We start from the raw sequence: 17,852 nt of genomic DNA on the forward strand, positions 1-17,852 counted from the left end.
TTTAGCGCCGGAGCTGGAGCGGGATGTTCATAATGTATTTTGATGTGGAGCTCAGATGTTGTGGCTGAGTGAATCAGTCAGCCCTGAACCATGTCCAACGGCCATCTGGTAAAGTGTGAGTCACCGGAGGCTCAGTGATAACAAGGATTGCAGATCTATCATGAAGAGTTTGGTGGAGAAACAAATCATAATCTTGTAAGTAGCTGAGGAATAAAAGGTTTCAGGGAAAAATAAGTGCCTGAAAGTACCTATGCAAATAATGCAAATGCAGAATATGCCTGAATTCTTAGACCACCACTGGGCAACGCCACAGAAAAATGTACTTGTACATACAAACCATGAAAATAAAATCAGGCCAAAATTAATACTCAAGTTGACCAATTCGAAACCAAATGACTTTGTAGATTTAGAAGCTCCATTATAGGTTTGGGGCATGTCGTATGGAAATAAGCCTTTTCTTGTCAGAGTACGTTAAAAGTTCTATGTCATTGTTTTTCCACGTGTCTGCTGATTTAGAGGTGGGAGCCAAAAACTCTCAAATTTCAGTAATTCCTCTGCACGCTTCATCTCAGCATGCACAATCTAACTCCAATAACACAGAGTTGTGTGAATACGAATGGCAACTGACAGTCAAACAACGTTTCACTCCAGGTTTCACAAAACCCCCAAGTTTATTAAAACTCTTGTTCGTAAAATACAGACGCAAGTCGTCGATGTGCTATATTATAAACTCAGCCATCGATTAATTGCCTCTTGCCCTTGAAAAGTACAATGCTTCAAATCATTGAATGAGCAGCAGAATGAAAGACCTGCAGGCGGTGAATGTTTGCTGTCATCTAGTACCAGCTATTGGTGTTTTTTTTAAACAAAAGATTACAAATGCAGAAAAAGGAACGTGAAATTTAGATGAATGCAAGATCGCTACCTATAGCACAAAGTTATATGCCGGCTCTGCATGATATGTCGTGCAAAGATGTGGTTCAAGCAAAAAAATACAGTGATAGTTCTGCAACTACATTAGTCCATTAACTTCTAAAAACATACTTGTGTGTGTGTGTGGGTGGGGTCCCAAAGATGCACTACAGAATCCTTCTCAGAAGTCCAAAGTCAAGGGTTTGCATGGCAATTGCCAGGAGTGCTCACTCCCTTTGGGCAACTGTCCGGTTCTGGATTTAAATCACAAATTTCAGATGGTTCTGGCTGTGTTACACAAATAGTTACCCAGAAAACATAAGAATAAAAACCTCGTCCATATTCTGGGGACTCCCTCACCCCCAACTATCATCCACCACGGGACTTCCCCCGCAACCCCCACCCCACAAATAGCCCCCCTCCCCACCACTGTATTCCCACTCACCCTGACTCTTCACAAGATTCCCCCATACCCATCTTGACCTCCCTCCCTTACCCCACAGGCCTAGATTATGAGGGGCATGGACAGGGAGCAGCTGTTCCCGTGTTGAAGGATCAGTCACAATGGGGAAGCAGATTCAAGATGAGGGGCAAGCAGGTTTAGGGGGAATGTGAGGAAAAATCTTTTCATCCAGAGGGCAGTGACGGTCTGGAATGTACGGCCTGGGAGGGTGGCAGAGGCAGGTTGCCACATATCCTTTAAAAAGTGCCTGGATGGGGTGGCAAGGTGGCAATAGTTAGCATTGTTGCCTCACGGCACCAAGGACCCGGGTTCGATCCCGGCCCTGGGTCACTGTCCGTGTGGAGTTTGCACATTCTCCCATTGTCTGCGTGGGTCTCAGTCCCACAACCCAAAGATGTGCAGGGTAGGCCAAAGGACCTCTTCTACAATGTGTTTTTCTGTGAGTCTTAAGGCTGAGTGCTTTTCCTGTTTTACTTTGATGCGGGTTCCCTGGCAGCAAAAAGGGATAAATAATGAACATTTGCTACTGCTGTAATTGGATTAAAAATATTGGTATTTGAGATTAACAATTGCAGTACTAAATTGCAAGCTGACAGAAGATGGGTAAACAGGGCAGCATTTAAGGCAGTGGGCTACAAATAGCTTGTTGTGTTTATTCTTGTTAGAGGCCACAATAGCATAGGAGAAAGAGCAGTTTGCTTGGGAGAGGATGTGGACAGTGCTAGCTCTCAGGTCACAATGTTGCAAGGATGCACTGTCTACATCCTCTCCCAAGCAAACTGCTCTTCCTCCTATGCTATTCTTACAAATGTAGAACATACTGTACAGAAGGCGTCTCTCTCGCACAACAAACCTGTGCTAGCATCTTGAAAGAGCAATCCAATTAGTCCCACTCACCCCCTCACTGCCCTTCTCAACAACACTGCAAGATTTACCTCGCAAATATTTATCAAAAGTGGTTATTAAATTTGCTTCCTCTACCATTTCTGGAAAGTGCATTTCAGATCATAATGCGCTGTGCAAAAAACAATGCTTGTTGTCACTTTAGAAATAGAATCAGGGGTGGTATGGCGGCGCAGTGGTTAGCACTGCTGCCTCATTGTAACGAGGACCCGGGTTCGATCCTGGCCCCGGGTCACTGTCCGTGTGGAGTTTACACGTTCTCCCCGTGTCTGCGTGGGTCTCACCCCCACAACCAAAAAGATGTGCGGGGTAGGTGGGCTGGCCATGCTAAACTGCCCCTTAATTGGGAAAAAAATTTAGAAGCATAGAATCAAAACAGTGAGAAGAAGGACATTCAGTCTATCAAGTCTGCACCAACCCTCTGGAAGAGCACTCTACCTAGGCCCACTCCCCACCATATCCCCGTAACACAATCACCCCACCAAACGTTTTGGACAATTTAGCATGGTCAATCAATCCATCTAACCTGCACACCTTTAGACTGTGGGAGAAATCCGGAGCGGGGTCTTTCTGCAGGGGGAACGGATTGTGCACCTTGCCCACATTTTATGGTGACAGGACCCTGATTACGGAACCTCCTCAGGCAGCCAAGTGGATCCGGGGGTTAATTATGAAGGCACCTAACTACCGTATCCAAAAGGTCCTCATCTTGAGGAAGCTGCAGGTTTCCTGAGATCTGGGAAACATGCCAGAGCAGTAAAAGCTGCTGAAACATTAGCCTCTCCGCATCATTATCATACTTACCGCTGTCACCCACTGCCTCTGGCCGAGCTGGCTGCTTGCTTTCAGCTTCCAGCTGCAGTTCAAACTAGACTGAAAGTGGGTTTGGGTTGGGAAGCGAGTTTCTCTGACTTTAATCCCTGACCTGATGCAAACCTGTCCATTTCTGTCAATTGAATCATATCACCACGCAGACACTAGGCAGTGCGGTGAGCCAGCACACGGGTGAAAAGCAAATTACTGCGGATGCTGGAATCTGAAACGAAAGGGAAAATGCTGCAAAATCTCAGCAAGTCTGGCAGCATCTGTAGGGAGAGAAAAGAGCTACCGTTTCGAGTCCGATGACTCTTTGTCAAAGTTGGACACGGGTATCCGACACAGCAGTGCGGATTAGAAGACAGGTGGTGGTGAGTTGGAACGCTATCTTATTTACCGGTGGCATAACCAACGGAGGATGAACATTTTCATCCTCTGCTTGCAACTACACTCTGCCCTCGAATGACTCGTATAATCTTAGCTCAATAGTTGTGAGCCAAAAGAAAAACCCCAAATGTGGCACCAACATTGAATGAGAGTAGAACGATGGGCGAGAACAGAAATATCAAAATGCCACATCAGGGTTGTTGTCTCTACGTTGGGCCAAGTCAAGTTCTTGGGCAGGGTGGAAAGACTTCACATCGAACCAGCTGAGGGATATGTTTGAAACTGAAAAAGGTACCTACGGCCCAGCATGATAACAACTGATTTGGCAAGTGTAAACTTTCACACCAAAAAGTACACATAGTATTTTAATACATTAGCATACATATCCTTTATAGATTTGCACCTAAATGGGTTGCAGATTTATTGCTGTGTCACTAAATGTTTAAGTACATCAAACTACAGTAAAATGTAATTTTATAAATTGGTCTTAAATCATAATGCCTTCGCAAGTGCAAGAGCAGTCACTTGCTCGACCCTCCAAGGAAGTCTAGACAGACATAGAATTTACAGTGCAGAAGGAGGCCATTTGGCCCATCGAGTCTGCACCGGCCCTTGGAAAGAGTACCCCATTTAAGCCGACACCTCCGCCCCATGCCCCGCAACCCCACCCAACCCCTTTTGGACACCAAGGGCAATTTAGCATGGCCAATCCACCTAACCTGCACGTCTTTGGACTGTGGGAGGAAACCGGAGGAAACCCACGCAGTCACGGGGAGAACAAGTCCAGAAGCACATGTGCAGATTCAGACACTGTGCAATGGACTTTCTCTTGTGAATTCACTGTCTACATATGAATAACTCTGTTAAAATAATACTTTGCCAGAGGACTAGAGAGCGTAGTGTATTAGACGGTGGCCCACGACCTCTGGAACCTAGGTTTAGATCCAATCGAGGCTAATGGGTTGAACCATCTCCCTTTCTTGCAAAAGCCTGAACAGATTTAGACAGTGTGATTACAGTTGCTTGTACGGCTATTAATTAGATATTAAAGAGAGTCAGGAGGATAGTGAGGATTTCTCTTTTTTCACCAGGGAGCTGCAGGCAATGGCAAATGGATTTTTCTTTTTTTTTTTAAAAAGGGTTTGCATTTCCGAAGCACCTGTCACATCCTCAGGGCGTTCCAAAGTACATCACAGCCAATTAATTACTTTGGAGGTGCAGTCACTGTCGTAATGTCAGCTGCTGACGCAGCAAATAAGCTCAAAATACACACACAGCAATGAAATAAATGACCAGGCAATAGAATTCAACAGAATTGGCTGAAATGTTGGCCAGGACACCAAAAGAATTCCGTAGAATCATAAAATTCCTATAGTACAGAAGGAGGCCATTCGGCCAATCAAGTCTGCAGCAACCCTCCGAAAGGGCACCCTACCTAGGTCCACTCCCCTGCCCTATTCCTGTGACCCCCATCTAACCTGCACATCTTTGGACACTCAGGGGCAATTTGGTATGGCCGATGGCACATCTTTGGGGTTCGCCATGGGATCTGTTACATCCAGCCAAGACAGAGCCTCAGTTCAATATCTTATCTGAAATAGGTATCTCTAACAGTGCAGCACTCCCTCGGTACTATACCAAAGTGGCAGCCTAGATTGCGTGCTCAAGTTCCTGGAATAGGACTTAGAGCCACGTTCTCCTGACTCAGGGCGTCATCACTGAGACACAGTTGATGTGCTTGACTTCCACGGTAAAACATCACAAGGTGCTCCACAGCAACACAATTAGACAAATCAGACAAGTCACACAAAGAGATATTAGAAAAGGTGCCCAACCGGCCAATGTGTCGATGGTGCGCAAGTGGGTGATGGAGGGGGAGGGGGCAGCATGGAAACGGATGGAGAGGGCGTCCTGTGGAGATACAAGCCTGGGGGCCCTGTTAACGGCGCCGTGGCCGCTCCCTCCTACGAGGTATACCACGAGTCCGGTGGTGGCGGCTACCCTCAAGATTTGGGGGCAGTGGAGGCGACATAGGGGAGAAGTGGGGGGCTCGATGGAGGCTCCGTTAAGGGGGAACCATAGGTTCGTCCCGGGGAACATTGATGGGGGATTTCAGGGTTGGCACAGAGCGGGCATCAGACAGCTGAGGGACCTGTTTATTGATGGGAGGTTTGCGAGCCTGGGGGAGTTGGAGGAGAAATTTGGGCTCCCCCCGGGGAACATGTTCAGGTATCTGCAGGTAAAGGCATTTGCTAGGCGGCAGGTGGAGGGATTCCCTTCGCTTCCCGCGAGGGGGGTGAGCGGCAGGGTGCTTTCGGGGGTCTGGGTCGGAGAGGGGAAGATATCCGATATCTACAAGGTTATGCAGGAGGCGGAGGAGGCGTCAGTAGAGGAGCTGAAAGCTAAGTGGGAGGGGGAACTGGGGGAACAGATCGAAGACGGGACATGGGCTGATGCTCTGGAGAGGGTTAATTCTTCCTCCTCGTGTGCGCGGCTTAGCCTCATCCAATTCAAGGTGCTGCACCGGGCCCACATGACTGGGACGAGGATGAGTAGGTTCATTGGGGGTGAAGACAGGTGTGTCAGGTGCTCGGGGAGTCCAGCGAACCATGCCCATATGTTATGGGCATGCCCGGCACTGGAGGAGTTCTGGAAGGGGGTGGCGAGGACGGTGTCGAGGGTGGTGGGATCCAGGGTCAAGCCAGGATGGGGACTCGCGATTTTTGGGGTTGGGGTGGAGCCGGGAGTGCAGGAGGCAAAAGAGGCCGGTGTGCTGGCCTTTGCGTCCCTAGTAGCCCGGCGAAGGATCTTGCTACAATGGAAGGATGCGAGGCCCCCAAGCGTGGAGACCTGGATCAATGACATGGCGGGTTTCATTAAGCTAGAGAAGGTCAAATGCGCCCTGAGAGGGTCGGTACAAGGGTTCTTTAGGTGGTGGCAACCTTTTCTCGACTTTCTGGCTCAACGATAGGGTACTGGGACAGTAGCTGCAGCAACCCGGGGGGGGGGGATAATGACTATGTTTGTTTGTTTATTTAATTTTAATTTATTTTTAAGTTCTTTTGTTGTTCATTGGGGTTGGGGGGGTGGGGGGGATGTGATACATGCGTCGATACGGTCTGGGGGTGTTACAGTTATTATGGGTTATTTTGTTGCATTTCATTGTTTGTCGTTATGTTTTATATTTTCTGTAAAAAATTCCAATAAAAATTATATTAAAAAAAAAGAAAAGGTGCCCAACAACCTGGTCAAAAAGGTAGGCTTCAAGGACTGGCCTAAATGAGGAAAGGGTAGTGAGTGGAGAGGTTTAGGAAATAAATTTCTGAGCTCAGGCTTCGGCAGCTGAAAACCGACAGATTCATTTGCTGAAGCTTCATGAATACTGGCATGGAATTGGGGGCAATTTATTTTAACATAGCTCTGCACCAGACACTGCTCAGCCAACACCTTGTGGCAATGCCTGCGCTGTCAAGAATAAACCATCACTGCTCACCCCATCTATGGCATGAAATCAAAGATTGCACAGCAAACTTACCAATGGTAAACCATGCTCCAGGTGGAATCCCAAACTTGTTTCTTTCTGCGCATTTCGAAGTTGAACTCAAGACAGGGTGAAGGTTTCTCAGTGCGGTGGTGGTGAACAACCTGATGTTTAAAACAAACCAAATGAAATTGTGCACATTAGTCTGCGAACCATGCTTTAAACTTAGCACCATCACTGTTCAAACTCTGGGCTATGCCTCCAACCAACTGAGTGAAGAGTTCAGAATCACAGAATAATACAGCGTAGAAGAGGCCCTTCGTCCCATCGAGTCTGCACCGACACATGAAAAACACCTGACCTGTCTACGTAATCCCATTTGCCAGCACTTGGCCCATTGCCTTCAATGTTATGACGTGCCAAGTGCTCATTCAGGTACTTTTTAAAGGATGTGAATCAAACCTGTGTCTATGAAATGAAATGAATGAAATGAAAATCGATTATTGTCACAAGTAGGCTTCAATTAAGACTCTCTCTCAAAGGGGAAGAGCAGCCTATGGTTCCCTGGGACTTTGGCGACTTAAGAACAATGCCGAGCACATTCTTGTTGGAATGGCTTGAAATGAAAGCAGATAAATATCTGTAACTTTGGCTTCATAAAGATTTTAATTGTCTACAGGGTCCAGTCATGCCGTTCTAAAAGAAATGGCATAAGGGGAACTAAATTCTGTGCTCATAAACTGTGTCACACACCAACACTTCCCCATGACGACAGGAAGTAAGAATAGTTTAAAAAACACAATGTTGTCACTCAGCTTGATTAGTATTTCAGCAACTTGGAGACAGTGTGAGTCACACTTGTGTCAATCTAATTTAATTCCTGTGTCAGTGCGTTTCTTCTTTAATATCTTAATTCAGTTCAAATTGTTGCTGTCACTGCTAGTGAATCTATGAACAGCAATGTTTTATGTTGAAATTCCTTTGGAGGCAGAAACATACAATCTGAGGAAGGGAAAAATCTATGATAGTCTCAGTGCAAGTGGACATAACGTAAAAAGTTTTTATAAAAATAAATTTAGAGTACCCAATTGTATTTTTCCAATTAAGGGGCAATTTAATAAAAATCATCATCTTTATTATTGTCGCGAGTACATTAATACTGCAATGAAGTTACTGTGAAAAACCCCTTGTCGCCACATTCCTGTGCCTGTTCAGGTACAAGGAGGGAGAATTCAGAACGTCCAATTCACCTAACAGCATGTCTTTGGCTTTTATATGAGCGCCCGGAGGAAACCCACACAGACACGGGGAGAACGCGCAGACTCCGCACAGACAGTGACCCAAGTGGGAATTGAATTCACTGGTGCTGTGAAACAATGGTGCTAACCACTGTGCTACCATGCCAATTTAGTGTGGCCAATCCACGTGCCCCGCATATCTTTGGGTTGTGGGGGTGAGACCCACGCAGATAATGTGCAAACTTCACACGGACAGTGACCCAGAGCCGGGATCGAACCCAGGTCCTCGGCGCAGTGAGGCAGCAGTGCTAACCACTGCGCCACCGTGCCACCCGCAACGTAAAAAGTTAAGCGTGTGCCGACCGAATCTTTGGTCGCAATATTAAGAAATGCCCTATAGTTTTGTCTTTTTTCTTTATAGCAACTAGGTTTTCCTTAATCAAGACTGCCTCACTTGGTTAAGTGGAATTAAGGACCAAACAGATACATACTACAGAAAATTCCAATTCTACTAATAATACTAACTACATATTCCCGCAACAAAATTACACAGGCTCTTGTCTGGAGCTGCATATTTGGCTTTCACAGTCATGGGTCCCTCCCCCACCTCCACCCCCAATGAATTATATTTTCTTTTTCACAAGAAAACATGGGAGCTGTGAAAATCAATTGGTGAAATCAAACAAATTTTCTAAATGTTGGTAATATAGGCGAGAGGGGAGTCTGTCATTGCCGAGGAGTCCAGTTCTAAAAAGGATATGATTTAAAACTTTTAACTTTTAAAATGTCTGAAAATCCACCTAAGTGGACATTTCATTCTTTAAGAACCATCCAAGATTACTCTCAACACCTGATGGTCTTTTTTCCTTTTCCAGTCAGGTAACTTCTAATCCCCAAACTAACTTTCATAATGACGTTACGCTGGAGATTCCTCCCATCAGCCAAAGCTAGGTGAATCCTCCAGCCTCGTTTAAATCCTCTCAAACTTTGTCTCTTCAATCCAAACACAGATTCCCACCTGCATTCTGTGTGAACAATAAAGACTGGATGCTTCTATCTCTTGGAGCTGATAAGGGGGGAGGGGAGCGGGGCAGTGGATGTCATTTATTTGGACTTCCAGAAGGCTTTCGACAAGATCCCACATGAGAGTTGCGTGTAAAATTAAAGCGCATGGGATTGAGGGTAGTGCTTTGAGATGGATAATTATTGGCAGACAGGACACAAAAAAGTAGGAATAAATGGGTCTTTTTCCAAGTGGCAAGCAGTGACTAGTGGGGTACTGCAGGGGTCAGTGCTAATGATTAGGGCGAGGGAACTAAATGTAATACCTCCAAATTTGCAGATGACACAAAGCTGGGTGAGTGAGTTGTGAGGAGGACACAGTGATGCTAGACAAGTTGACTGAGTGAGTATATGGACAAATGTGAGGCTATCTACTTTGGTAGCAAAAACAGAACGGCAGATTATCTGAATGGCTATAGATTGAGGGGGGAATGTGCAATGAGACCTGTACACAAGTGGCTGAAGGTAAGCATACAGGTGCAGTGGGCGGTGAAGAAGACAAATGGTATGTTGACCTTCATAGCGAGAGGATTTGATTACAGGAGCTGGGATGGCTTGCTGCAATTACACAGGGTCTGAGTGACACCACACCTGGAATATTGTGCGCAGTTCACAGTTTTGATCTCCTTATGAGGTAGGATGTTCTTGATATGGAGGGAGCACAGCAAAGGTTTACCAGACAGATTCCTGGGATGGCGGGATTGGCGCATGAGAAGAGAGTGAATCAGTTAGGATTATACTCACTGGAGCTCAGAAGAATGAGGTGTGGGGGGGGGGGGGGGGGGGGGGTACGACACATCATAGAAACCTATAAAATTCTAATAGGAGCAAAAAGAGATGTAGGAAGGATAGTCCCGATGGTGATTGTGTTGAGAACCAGGGGTCACAGTCTGAGGATTATGGGGTAGACCATTTCGGACTGAGAGGAGGAGAAATTTCTTCACCCAGCGAGTGGTGAGCCTGTGGAATTCTCTACCACAGAAAGAATTTCACGCCAAAATATTGTACATTTTCAAGAAGGAGTTAGATGTAGCTCTTGGGGAATCAAAGGAAATTGGGCGAATGCGGGAACAGGCTATTGAGTTGGATGATCATAATGAATGGAGAAGGCTTGAAGAGCCGAATGGCCTATTCCTGTTCATATTTTCTATATTTCTCTCCCAGATCCTTGCAGACTGACATGTCTCTTAAGGAAAACCCTGTAGGCTGATAATAAAATGGCCATGGACTCTTCCTCTCCCAGGGCAATGTAAATAATAATAATAGCTATTGTCACAAGTAGGCTTCAATGAAATTACTGTGAAAAGCCCCGAGTCGCCACATTCCGGTGCCTGTTCGGGGAGGCCGGTACGGGAATGATATGGGACATGTATCCAGGTAAAACTGTGAATTAGTTATTGTTTAGACCCCAGCTCCATCCTATCTTGGAATGAAATAGACATGTTTGAAGTATAACCATTTACAAAATCAGACAAAAACACCTCCCTCTGACTTGAAGAGTCTCTTGTCCACTGTCAGCACAGCTACCCTGGTCAATGTTTACAGATGTGAATATCACATTTTCTTCCCAGTAAGACAACTTTTGCCCCTCATAACATTTAACAACCAAGCTACTCAGACTTGCTGTTGTGCAGAATTCAGAAAAGGCCCTTCATTCCTCCATTTCACCTTAAAGAGACAATCTGAAAACTTAATCTAACAAACTTCATATTTGTAACAAGGGATATGCTGCAGGCGTGGTTCAGGGAAAGTCGATTGGACTAATTTGTGGGTTTTGAGGGGATAGAAACTGAGAAGATGTTTCCTTTCAATGGGGGAATCTAGAATCAGTGGGCACAGTTTAAAAGTAAGGGGCCTCCCATACAAGACTGAGATGAGGAGACATATTTTCTCTCAGAGGGTATTAGTTTGGGGAATTCACTTCCAGAGAGCAGTAGAGGCTGGGTTATTGAATACATTCAGGGCTGAGTTAGACAGATTTTTCATCAACAAGGAAGTTGAGGGTTATGGGCCAGGCGAGCGGCAGACAGGACAGTGGAGTTAAGTCCACAATCAAATCAACCATAATCTTACTGAATGGTGGAGCAGGCTAAATGAACTACTCCTGCACCTATTTCTTGTAGCAGTTCACTTGATTGGAAAAGGCGGAGGATAGTCTTGCGCCATATTGTGTAGTACTGATGGAGGTAAACCAAAATAAGGGGATTATGGTTTGATCAGCATCATGCAATCTTCTCTGACATATTGGTCCAGACTTTCTTGTGAAAGGACAGCTAATTGGGGCGGCACTGTGGCAGAGTAGTTAGCACTACTGCCTCAAAAGCGCCAGGGACCCGGGTTCAATTCGGACTTCGGGTGATTGTCTATGTGTGGTTTGTCAGTGTGGAGTTTGCACATTCTCCCTGCGGATGCGTGGGTTTACTCCGGGTATCCAGTTTCCTCCCACAGTCCAAAGATGTGCAGGTTAGGTGGATTGACCATGCTAAATTGCCCCTTAGCACCCAAGGTTTGGGTGGCGATACAGGGCTGGAACGAGGATTGGGCCGTGGTATGTGCTCTTTAGATGGGTCGGTGCAGACTCGATGGGCCGAATGGCCTCCATCTGCACTGGAGGGATTCTATAAATTGCATCTGCCCATGCCCATTAAGTTATTTTGCTTAACAAAACTTAAAATTCCTGATCTCTGGAACCACCCGCTAATATCTTTAACACTTCTTAACATCACTATGGGTGTTCCTACACCACATGAACTGCAGTGGTTTAGAGCAGCATCTCACCACCACCTTCTCAAGGCCAATTAGGGATGGGCAACAAATGATGGCCTAGCCAGCAAAGCCTGCATCACATGAAAGAATAAAAATATATAAAATATAAAACAGAAAAAGGGAAAATCGACAAGTTGCTCATCCCTGGAACCATTCTCGAAAATCTGTTAACCCTTCATAACTTAACTGGAACTCCCTCCCTAACAGCACTGTGGGTGCACCTACACCACATGGATGGCAATGCAACGAGGGATGGGAAATAAATTCTGGCCGAGCCAGAACAGAATTCACATCCTGTGAAAGAATAAAAATACATACAACAGAAAAAGGGGGCAGATTGGAAAGGGAGAACCAATGCTAATCAAAAGGAATCAAAACCGTAAAACATGGAAATGAAGAGTACAAGTAAACCTTCTCACAAACCGGTTTTGTATACTGTGAAACAGAACTCCAGTACTACTGGTATCAGTATTGCTAATTGGGACTATAAGACATAGGAGCAGAATTAGGCCATTCAGCCCATCACGTTTGCTCTGCCATTCACTCATAGCTGATATGTTTCCCACACCCATTCTCCTGCCTTCTCCCCAGATCCTTTTATTAATCAAGAACCTATCTATCTCTTAAAAACACTCAAGTGATTTGGCCTTTACAGCCTTCTGTAGCAAAGAATTCCACAGATTCACCACCCTCTGGCTGAAGAAATTCCTCTTCATCTCTGTTTTAAAGGATCGTCCCTTCAGTCTGAGGCTGTGCCCTATATACACACATACATATACTGAGATTTGACAATTTTGGGAACTGAAGTTCCTCATTCCTGGAACCACTCTCATCCAATCTTTAGCCCCAATATATAAAACAGAAAGGGGAGCATTGAAGTTTGGCATCCCAAAACCATTCTGGTGAAGCTGTGGCCCCAATATTATAAAACAGAAACAGGGGGAAGGACTGGAAAGGGGGAATCGACACCAACCCAGAAGGATTACAAAGAAACACTTGGAAATGAATATCATCTCGCCTGGTCTTGTATTTATTTTAGCAGCACAGCGGGTCAGCACTGCTACCTCACGAGTGCCAGGGACCCAGGTTCAATTCCGGCCTCGGGCGACACGTCTGTGTGGAGTTTGCTAGTTCTCCCCACATCGGCGCGGGTTTCCTTCCAAGTGTCCAAAGACGCGCAGATCGGGCGGGTGGATCGGCCACGCTCACGTTGCCAGAGAGGCGGTGTCGTGGGAATGGGATGGGGGGGGGCTGGGTTGGGGCGCCATTTTGGAGGGTCAGTGCAGACTCGATGGGCTGAATGGCCTCCTCCTGTACTGTAGGGATTCTATGGAATACATACAGAGGGTGGGACAATTTCGAACTGTTTCTTTCCTTCCTGGGGACTGAGTTTCCACATTTCCCGGGACCAATTTGGGGAATCTTTACACCGGGAGGGTTTGGAACACTTTGGGCAGGGGTAATAAACAAGACGGGGGGGGGGGGGGGGGGGGTGTCATCCCCAGATGTTGACAGCTCCCCTCCTTCACCGTGTGTGGGGTTTTTTTTTTATCAGTGATCCGCCAAGCCGGGGGTCGCTCACCCACCTGCTGTGCACCCAGCGCCAGAGAAGCGGCCGCAGCCCCCGGCCCAGCGCCGCCATTGCCCCGCTGCGAGGACCCCCCCTCCTCCTAGGCGCCCCAACCTGCCGCCTGACCACCGCGGCGACCACCACAACAAAACAAAAATCACCCGGCGGCCCCGCCACCCACCATCCATGAAATAACTTCCATCTCCTCCCAACCGACTGAAATCCATTTCGAGACTTGTAAAAATAACCAATCAGGCGGTTGGCGGAGACCTGGCCGAGGCCCCCTTCCATGACAGGACGAGAGCGGCTTTGCTCACAGCGATAGAGAAAAAAAAAATCCCAAGAGGAGGCGGACGGAGAAGTGGGGGTGGGGTTAAATGCAAAAAGCCTGGGGTTAATCCGGAATGTTTTCGCACGTGTGAGTTGAGCCTGTTGGAATTGTTATTGCTGGGTGTTGAAAGCGGGGCGGCGGGGTGGGGAAGTGATTGCATATCGATGATGATGGGGAGTTGGAGGGGGGAAGATGCTGAGCGGCTCCGCGCGGCCGCTTGATTGACAGGCGCCCCGGAGCCTGTCACTCACTCATTCATTCATTGATCCCGGGACAGTGAGCAGGGTTTGCTACATGATGTCCCTGTGTGGAGATGTATCTCCTCTGTACTCACTCTCTGATACTGTACCGTTACATCTCTCACAAGGGTTCCTCCATGGGCTGAGAATGGAATTATTCCTTTCATTTGCCCAATTTTTTTAAAATTTGGAGTGCCCAATTCTTTTTTTTTCCCAATTGAGGGGCAATTTAGCGCGGTCAATCCACCTACCCTGCACACCTTTTTTGGGCGTGAGACCCCCCCCCCGACGCGACACGGGTAGAATGCGCAAACTCCACACGGACCGGGGCCGGGATGAAATGAAATGAATGAAAATGAAATGAAATGAAAATCGCTTATTGTCACGAATAGGCTTCAATGAAGTGACTGTGAAAAGCCCCTAGTTGCCACATTCCGGCGCCTGTTCGGGGAGGCTGGTACGGGAATGGAACCGTGCTGCTGGCCTGCCTTGGTCTGCTTTAAAAGCCAGTGATTTAGCCCAGTGTGCTAAACCAGCCCCGAACCCGGGTCGTCGGCACCGTGAGACGGCATTGCTAACCACTGCGTCACCGTGCCGCCCTTCGCATCCACAATTCATCTTTTTCATCAATCTCTCTCCCAAAAGCTGCTGAGGAATTTCAGCACGCCTCATTCTGTATTTTTAGCGGGTGGAAAAAGTGAACAGGCGCCAGCGACGCGGGGCTTTTCACAGTAACTTCATTTGAAGCCTACGTGTGACAATAAGCGATTTTCATTTTTTTTTCATTTCAAATGACTTTTAAAAATAAAATGTACATGGTTACATTTTACAGTGTTGCCCACTCCCCCACCCACTCCACAGTCAATAAATCCCACCTTTTGCGAGACTTGAATACAGTTACGAGGTAAACGCGTGTATCGCGTGGGTCTGATAAATGGGATGGCACGGCGGCGCAGTGGTTAGCGCTGCGGTCTCGCAGCGCGAGGCACCAGGGTTCGATCCCATCCTCGAGCAACTGTCTGTGAGGAGTTTGCGCGTTCTCCCCGTGTCTGCGTGGGATACCTCCGTGTCTCATGTTTCCCACCCACTGTCCAAAGATGTGGCTGATTAGGTAGATTGGCCATGGTAAAATTGCCCCTTACGGTGTCCAAAGTTGCTCAGTTTAGGAGTGGTTACGCGGATTGGTAGGGTGCTTTTTCAGAGGGTTGGTGCTGACTTGATGGGCTGAACAGCTTCCTTCTGCACTGTAGGGATTCTATGTCCATCGCATGGAACTTAATTTGCATGTAAAAAATCGCAGACATATCATAAATGATTGTAATTGGGATGATCATTTATGTATGAATACAGTCTACTGATTCGGATCTAATTTATTTATACAGATATGGACATGTGCTTGATTGCCATTGTTATTCTGTAGCTGCTGTCATAATGCATTCCTGACTTAACTGTCACCTGCAGCTCAAAGATAAAATGACCAAGATTACTAAAATCAGCAGACAGGAAGACGCTGTAATGAAATTTAAAAAAATAAATTTGAAGTGTCCCATTTATTTTTTCCAATTAAGGGGCAGTTTAGCGTGGCCAATCCACCTACTCTACACATCTTTGGGTTGTGGGGGCGAAACCCACACTGACATAGGGAGAATGTGCAAACCCCACACAGACAGTTACCCGGAGCCTGGATCGAACCCGGGTCCTCAGTGCCACAAGGCAGTAGTGCTAACCACTGCGGCGCCGTTCTGCCTGACTCTGAAATGAAATGCGCGGTGGTAACACAAAAGCAGTTTAAGAACCATTGCATGTCTCACCCAGTTCGCTTTATGTTGTTCCGACATTCACAGGAAACGTATAATTCCATGGAATGTGCGCGTTACCCATCCCTAATCACTTTTGAACCGAGTGGCTTGCTCAGCCAGGGGCAGTTAAGAGTCAACGACATTGCTGGCGGATCTAGAGTCACATGTAGGCCAGGCCAGGCAAAGATGGCAGATTTCCTTCCCTAAAAGAGTTTTTTTTCCCTTTTGAAGCAATCGAGGATAGTTTCCCTGAAACTAACTTGTAATTTGGGGTATGTTGTTCCCGTTATCCGTCATTCTATCTCCCTCAGAGGACCGCGGATGAGATGCGCCACCATGGAGATGGAAAATTCTTCTCCATCCTGGTCCCTTTTTATGGGACCGCTAAGCTGCCAAGGGAGTCCATTAATATGACATCAGTCATGGAAAAGGTGGGCCATGATACCTCTGGAGCCCTAATTAAAATAAATTCAGAAATGGTAGCCCTTTGTACCTTGGCCCTGCAGAACCGAATGGCTCTTGACTACGTTCTTGCCGAAAAGAGAGGAACTTGGACTCTGATAGGGGCTGAGTGCTGCACCTACATCCCGGACAGCTCCAAGGATATCACTAATTTGGCAGATAACATCCAAAAGGAGATAGACAAACTCAAAACAACCTTCATCCACCACCTTATGGAGTGGGGCAACTGGATGGCAAGGCTCTATGGGAACATCATTAGTTTAAGGTGGGCAGCACGGTAACACAGTGGTTAGCGCTGCTGCTTCGCAGCTCCAGGGTCCCGTTCGATTCCGTCTTGGGTCACTGTGTAGAATCTGCATGTTTTTCATGTGTCTGCGTGGGTTTCCTCTGGGCCCTCCGGTTTCCTTCCACAAGTCCCGAAAGACGTGGTTAGGTAATTCAGAATTCTCTCTCTGTGTAGCCAAACAGGCGCTGGAATGTGGCGACTAGGGGCTTTTCACAGTAACTTCATTGCAGTGTTAATGTGAGCCTACTTGTGACAATAAAGATTATTATTATTATTATTATGACAGATTTGTTAGTTGAAATGAAATTCCACCAGTTGCAATTGTGGGATTTGAACCCACATCCCCAGACCGTTATTGTAGATTACTAGTCCAGTGGCATTACCACTACTCCCAGTAAATGGTGTAAGGTTTTGCAAATACCAATGAGGAACACTGGTATTTTTTGTTTTCACTTCAAATTCTTGGGTCTCAATCATTGTTGGAATGTTTTAATTAATTTGTAGTCTTCCTCAATTTTAACAGCTTGACTGGTAACTGTGGGGAAGAACCAAAAATAGGCTCTCAGACAGCAAACAGCGGATAATTATTGGAAGTTAATCTAGATTGGCAGCTTCCAGATCTGTCTCTTGTTATCTTGACAAGTTGGTCAGATTTTCTCAAGGTCAGGGCAAAAAAATGTCGGCCTTCTCTCAATTTATTTTTCAAGCTCCCGTTCAGTTCTGATCATTTGGGGTGCGGGAGCCTGCAATGTGCCAGACGCAAGGCGTTTTGCGCATGTGCTGACCAACAATTATTTGAATCACCAGATTTAATGCTTTGTGAATGTATTGTTCTTGTGTTTTATAATTTGTAGCCAGTGTTTAAGGAGAAAGTTTCCTCCAACGGGTTTACAGGGAACTCTTACTAGATAGAAACATAGAAAATAGGACCAGGTTCCATCTGTCCTTAGAGCCTGTTCTGCCATTCATTATGCTCATGGCTGATCATCCAACTCAATAGGCTGATCCTACCCCCCCCCCCCACACCCCCCCCCCCCCCCCCCAGTGTCCCCCACCGAACCCTTTGATCTTCTTTGCTGCCAAAACTATATCTAACTGCTTCTTGCAAACATAGCGTTTTGGCCTCAACTGCTTTCT

General features: G+C 46.5%; 2 protein-coding genes across 6 annotated transcripts in view; one reads left to right on the top strand and one right to left on the bottom strand.

Moving 5' to 3' along the window:
• The window catches only part of LOC119956065 (NFU1 iron-sulfur cluster scaffold homolog, mitochondrial-like), a 46,931-nt gene extending 33,010 nt beyond the window's left edge, over nucleotides 1-13,921 (bottom strand). The window contains exons 1-2 of one of the 2 annotated variants that reach the window (XM_038782895.1): nucleotides 13,780-13,921; nucleotides 7,017-7,126 (exon numbers count right to left, since the gene is read on the bottom strand). In XM_038782895.1, coding sequence (XP_038638823.1) covers nucleotides 7,017-7,126; nucleotides 13,780-13,889 — 220 coding nt within the window. In that variant the 5' untranslated portion in view covers nucleotides 13,890-13,921. Of the gene's footprint in view, nucleotides 1-7,016; nucleotides 7,127-13,614; nucleotides 13,690-13,779 lie in introns of those variants that run through there. The other variant, XM_038782896.1, reaches the window with a different exon arrangement.
• LOC119956064 (progestin and adipoQ receptor family member 3-like) overlaps nucleotides 13,883-17,852 on the top strand; it is a 53,826-nt gene continuing 49,856 nt past the window's right edge. For 3 of the 4 annotated variants that reach the window (XM_038782893.1, XM_038782889.1, XM_038782891.1), the window contains exon 1: nucleotides 13,883-14,016. The gene's annotated coding sequence lies outside the window, so the exon portion shown is untranslated. The remainder of the gene's footprint in view (nucleotides 14,017-17,852) is intronic. The other variant, XM_038782894.1, reaches the window with a different exon arrangement.

This window comes from Scyliorhinus canicula, chromosome 22, assembly GCF_902713615.1.
Source record: "Scyliorhinus canicula chromosome 22, sScyCan1.1, whole genome shotgun sequence".
Classification (NCBI taxonomy): domain Eukaryota; kingdom Metazoa; phylum Chordata; class Chondrichthyes; order Carcharhiniformes; family Scyliorhinidae; genus Scyliorhinus; species Scyliorhinus canicula.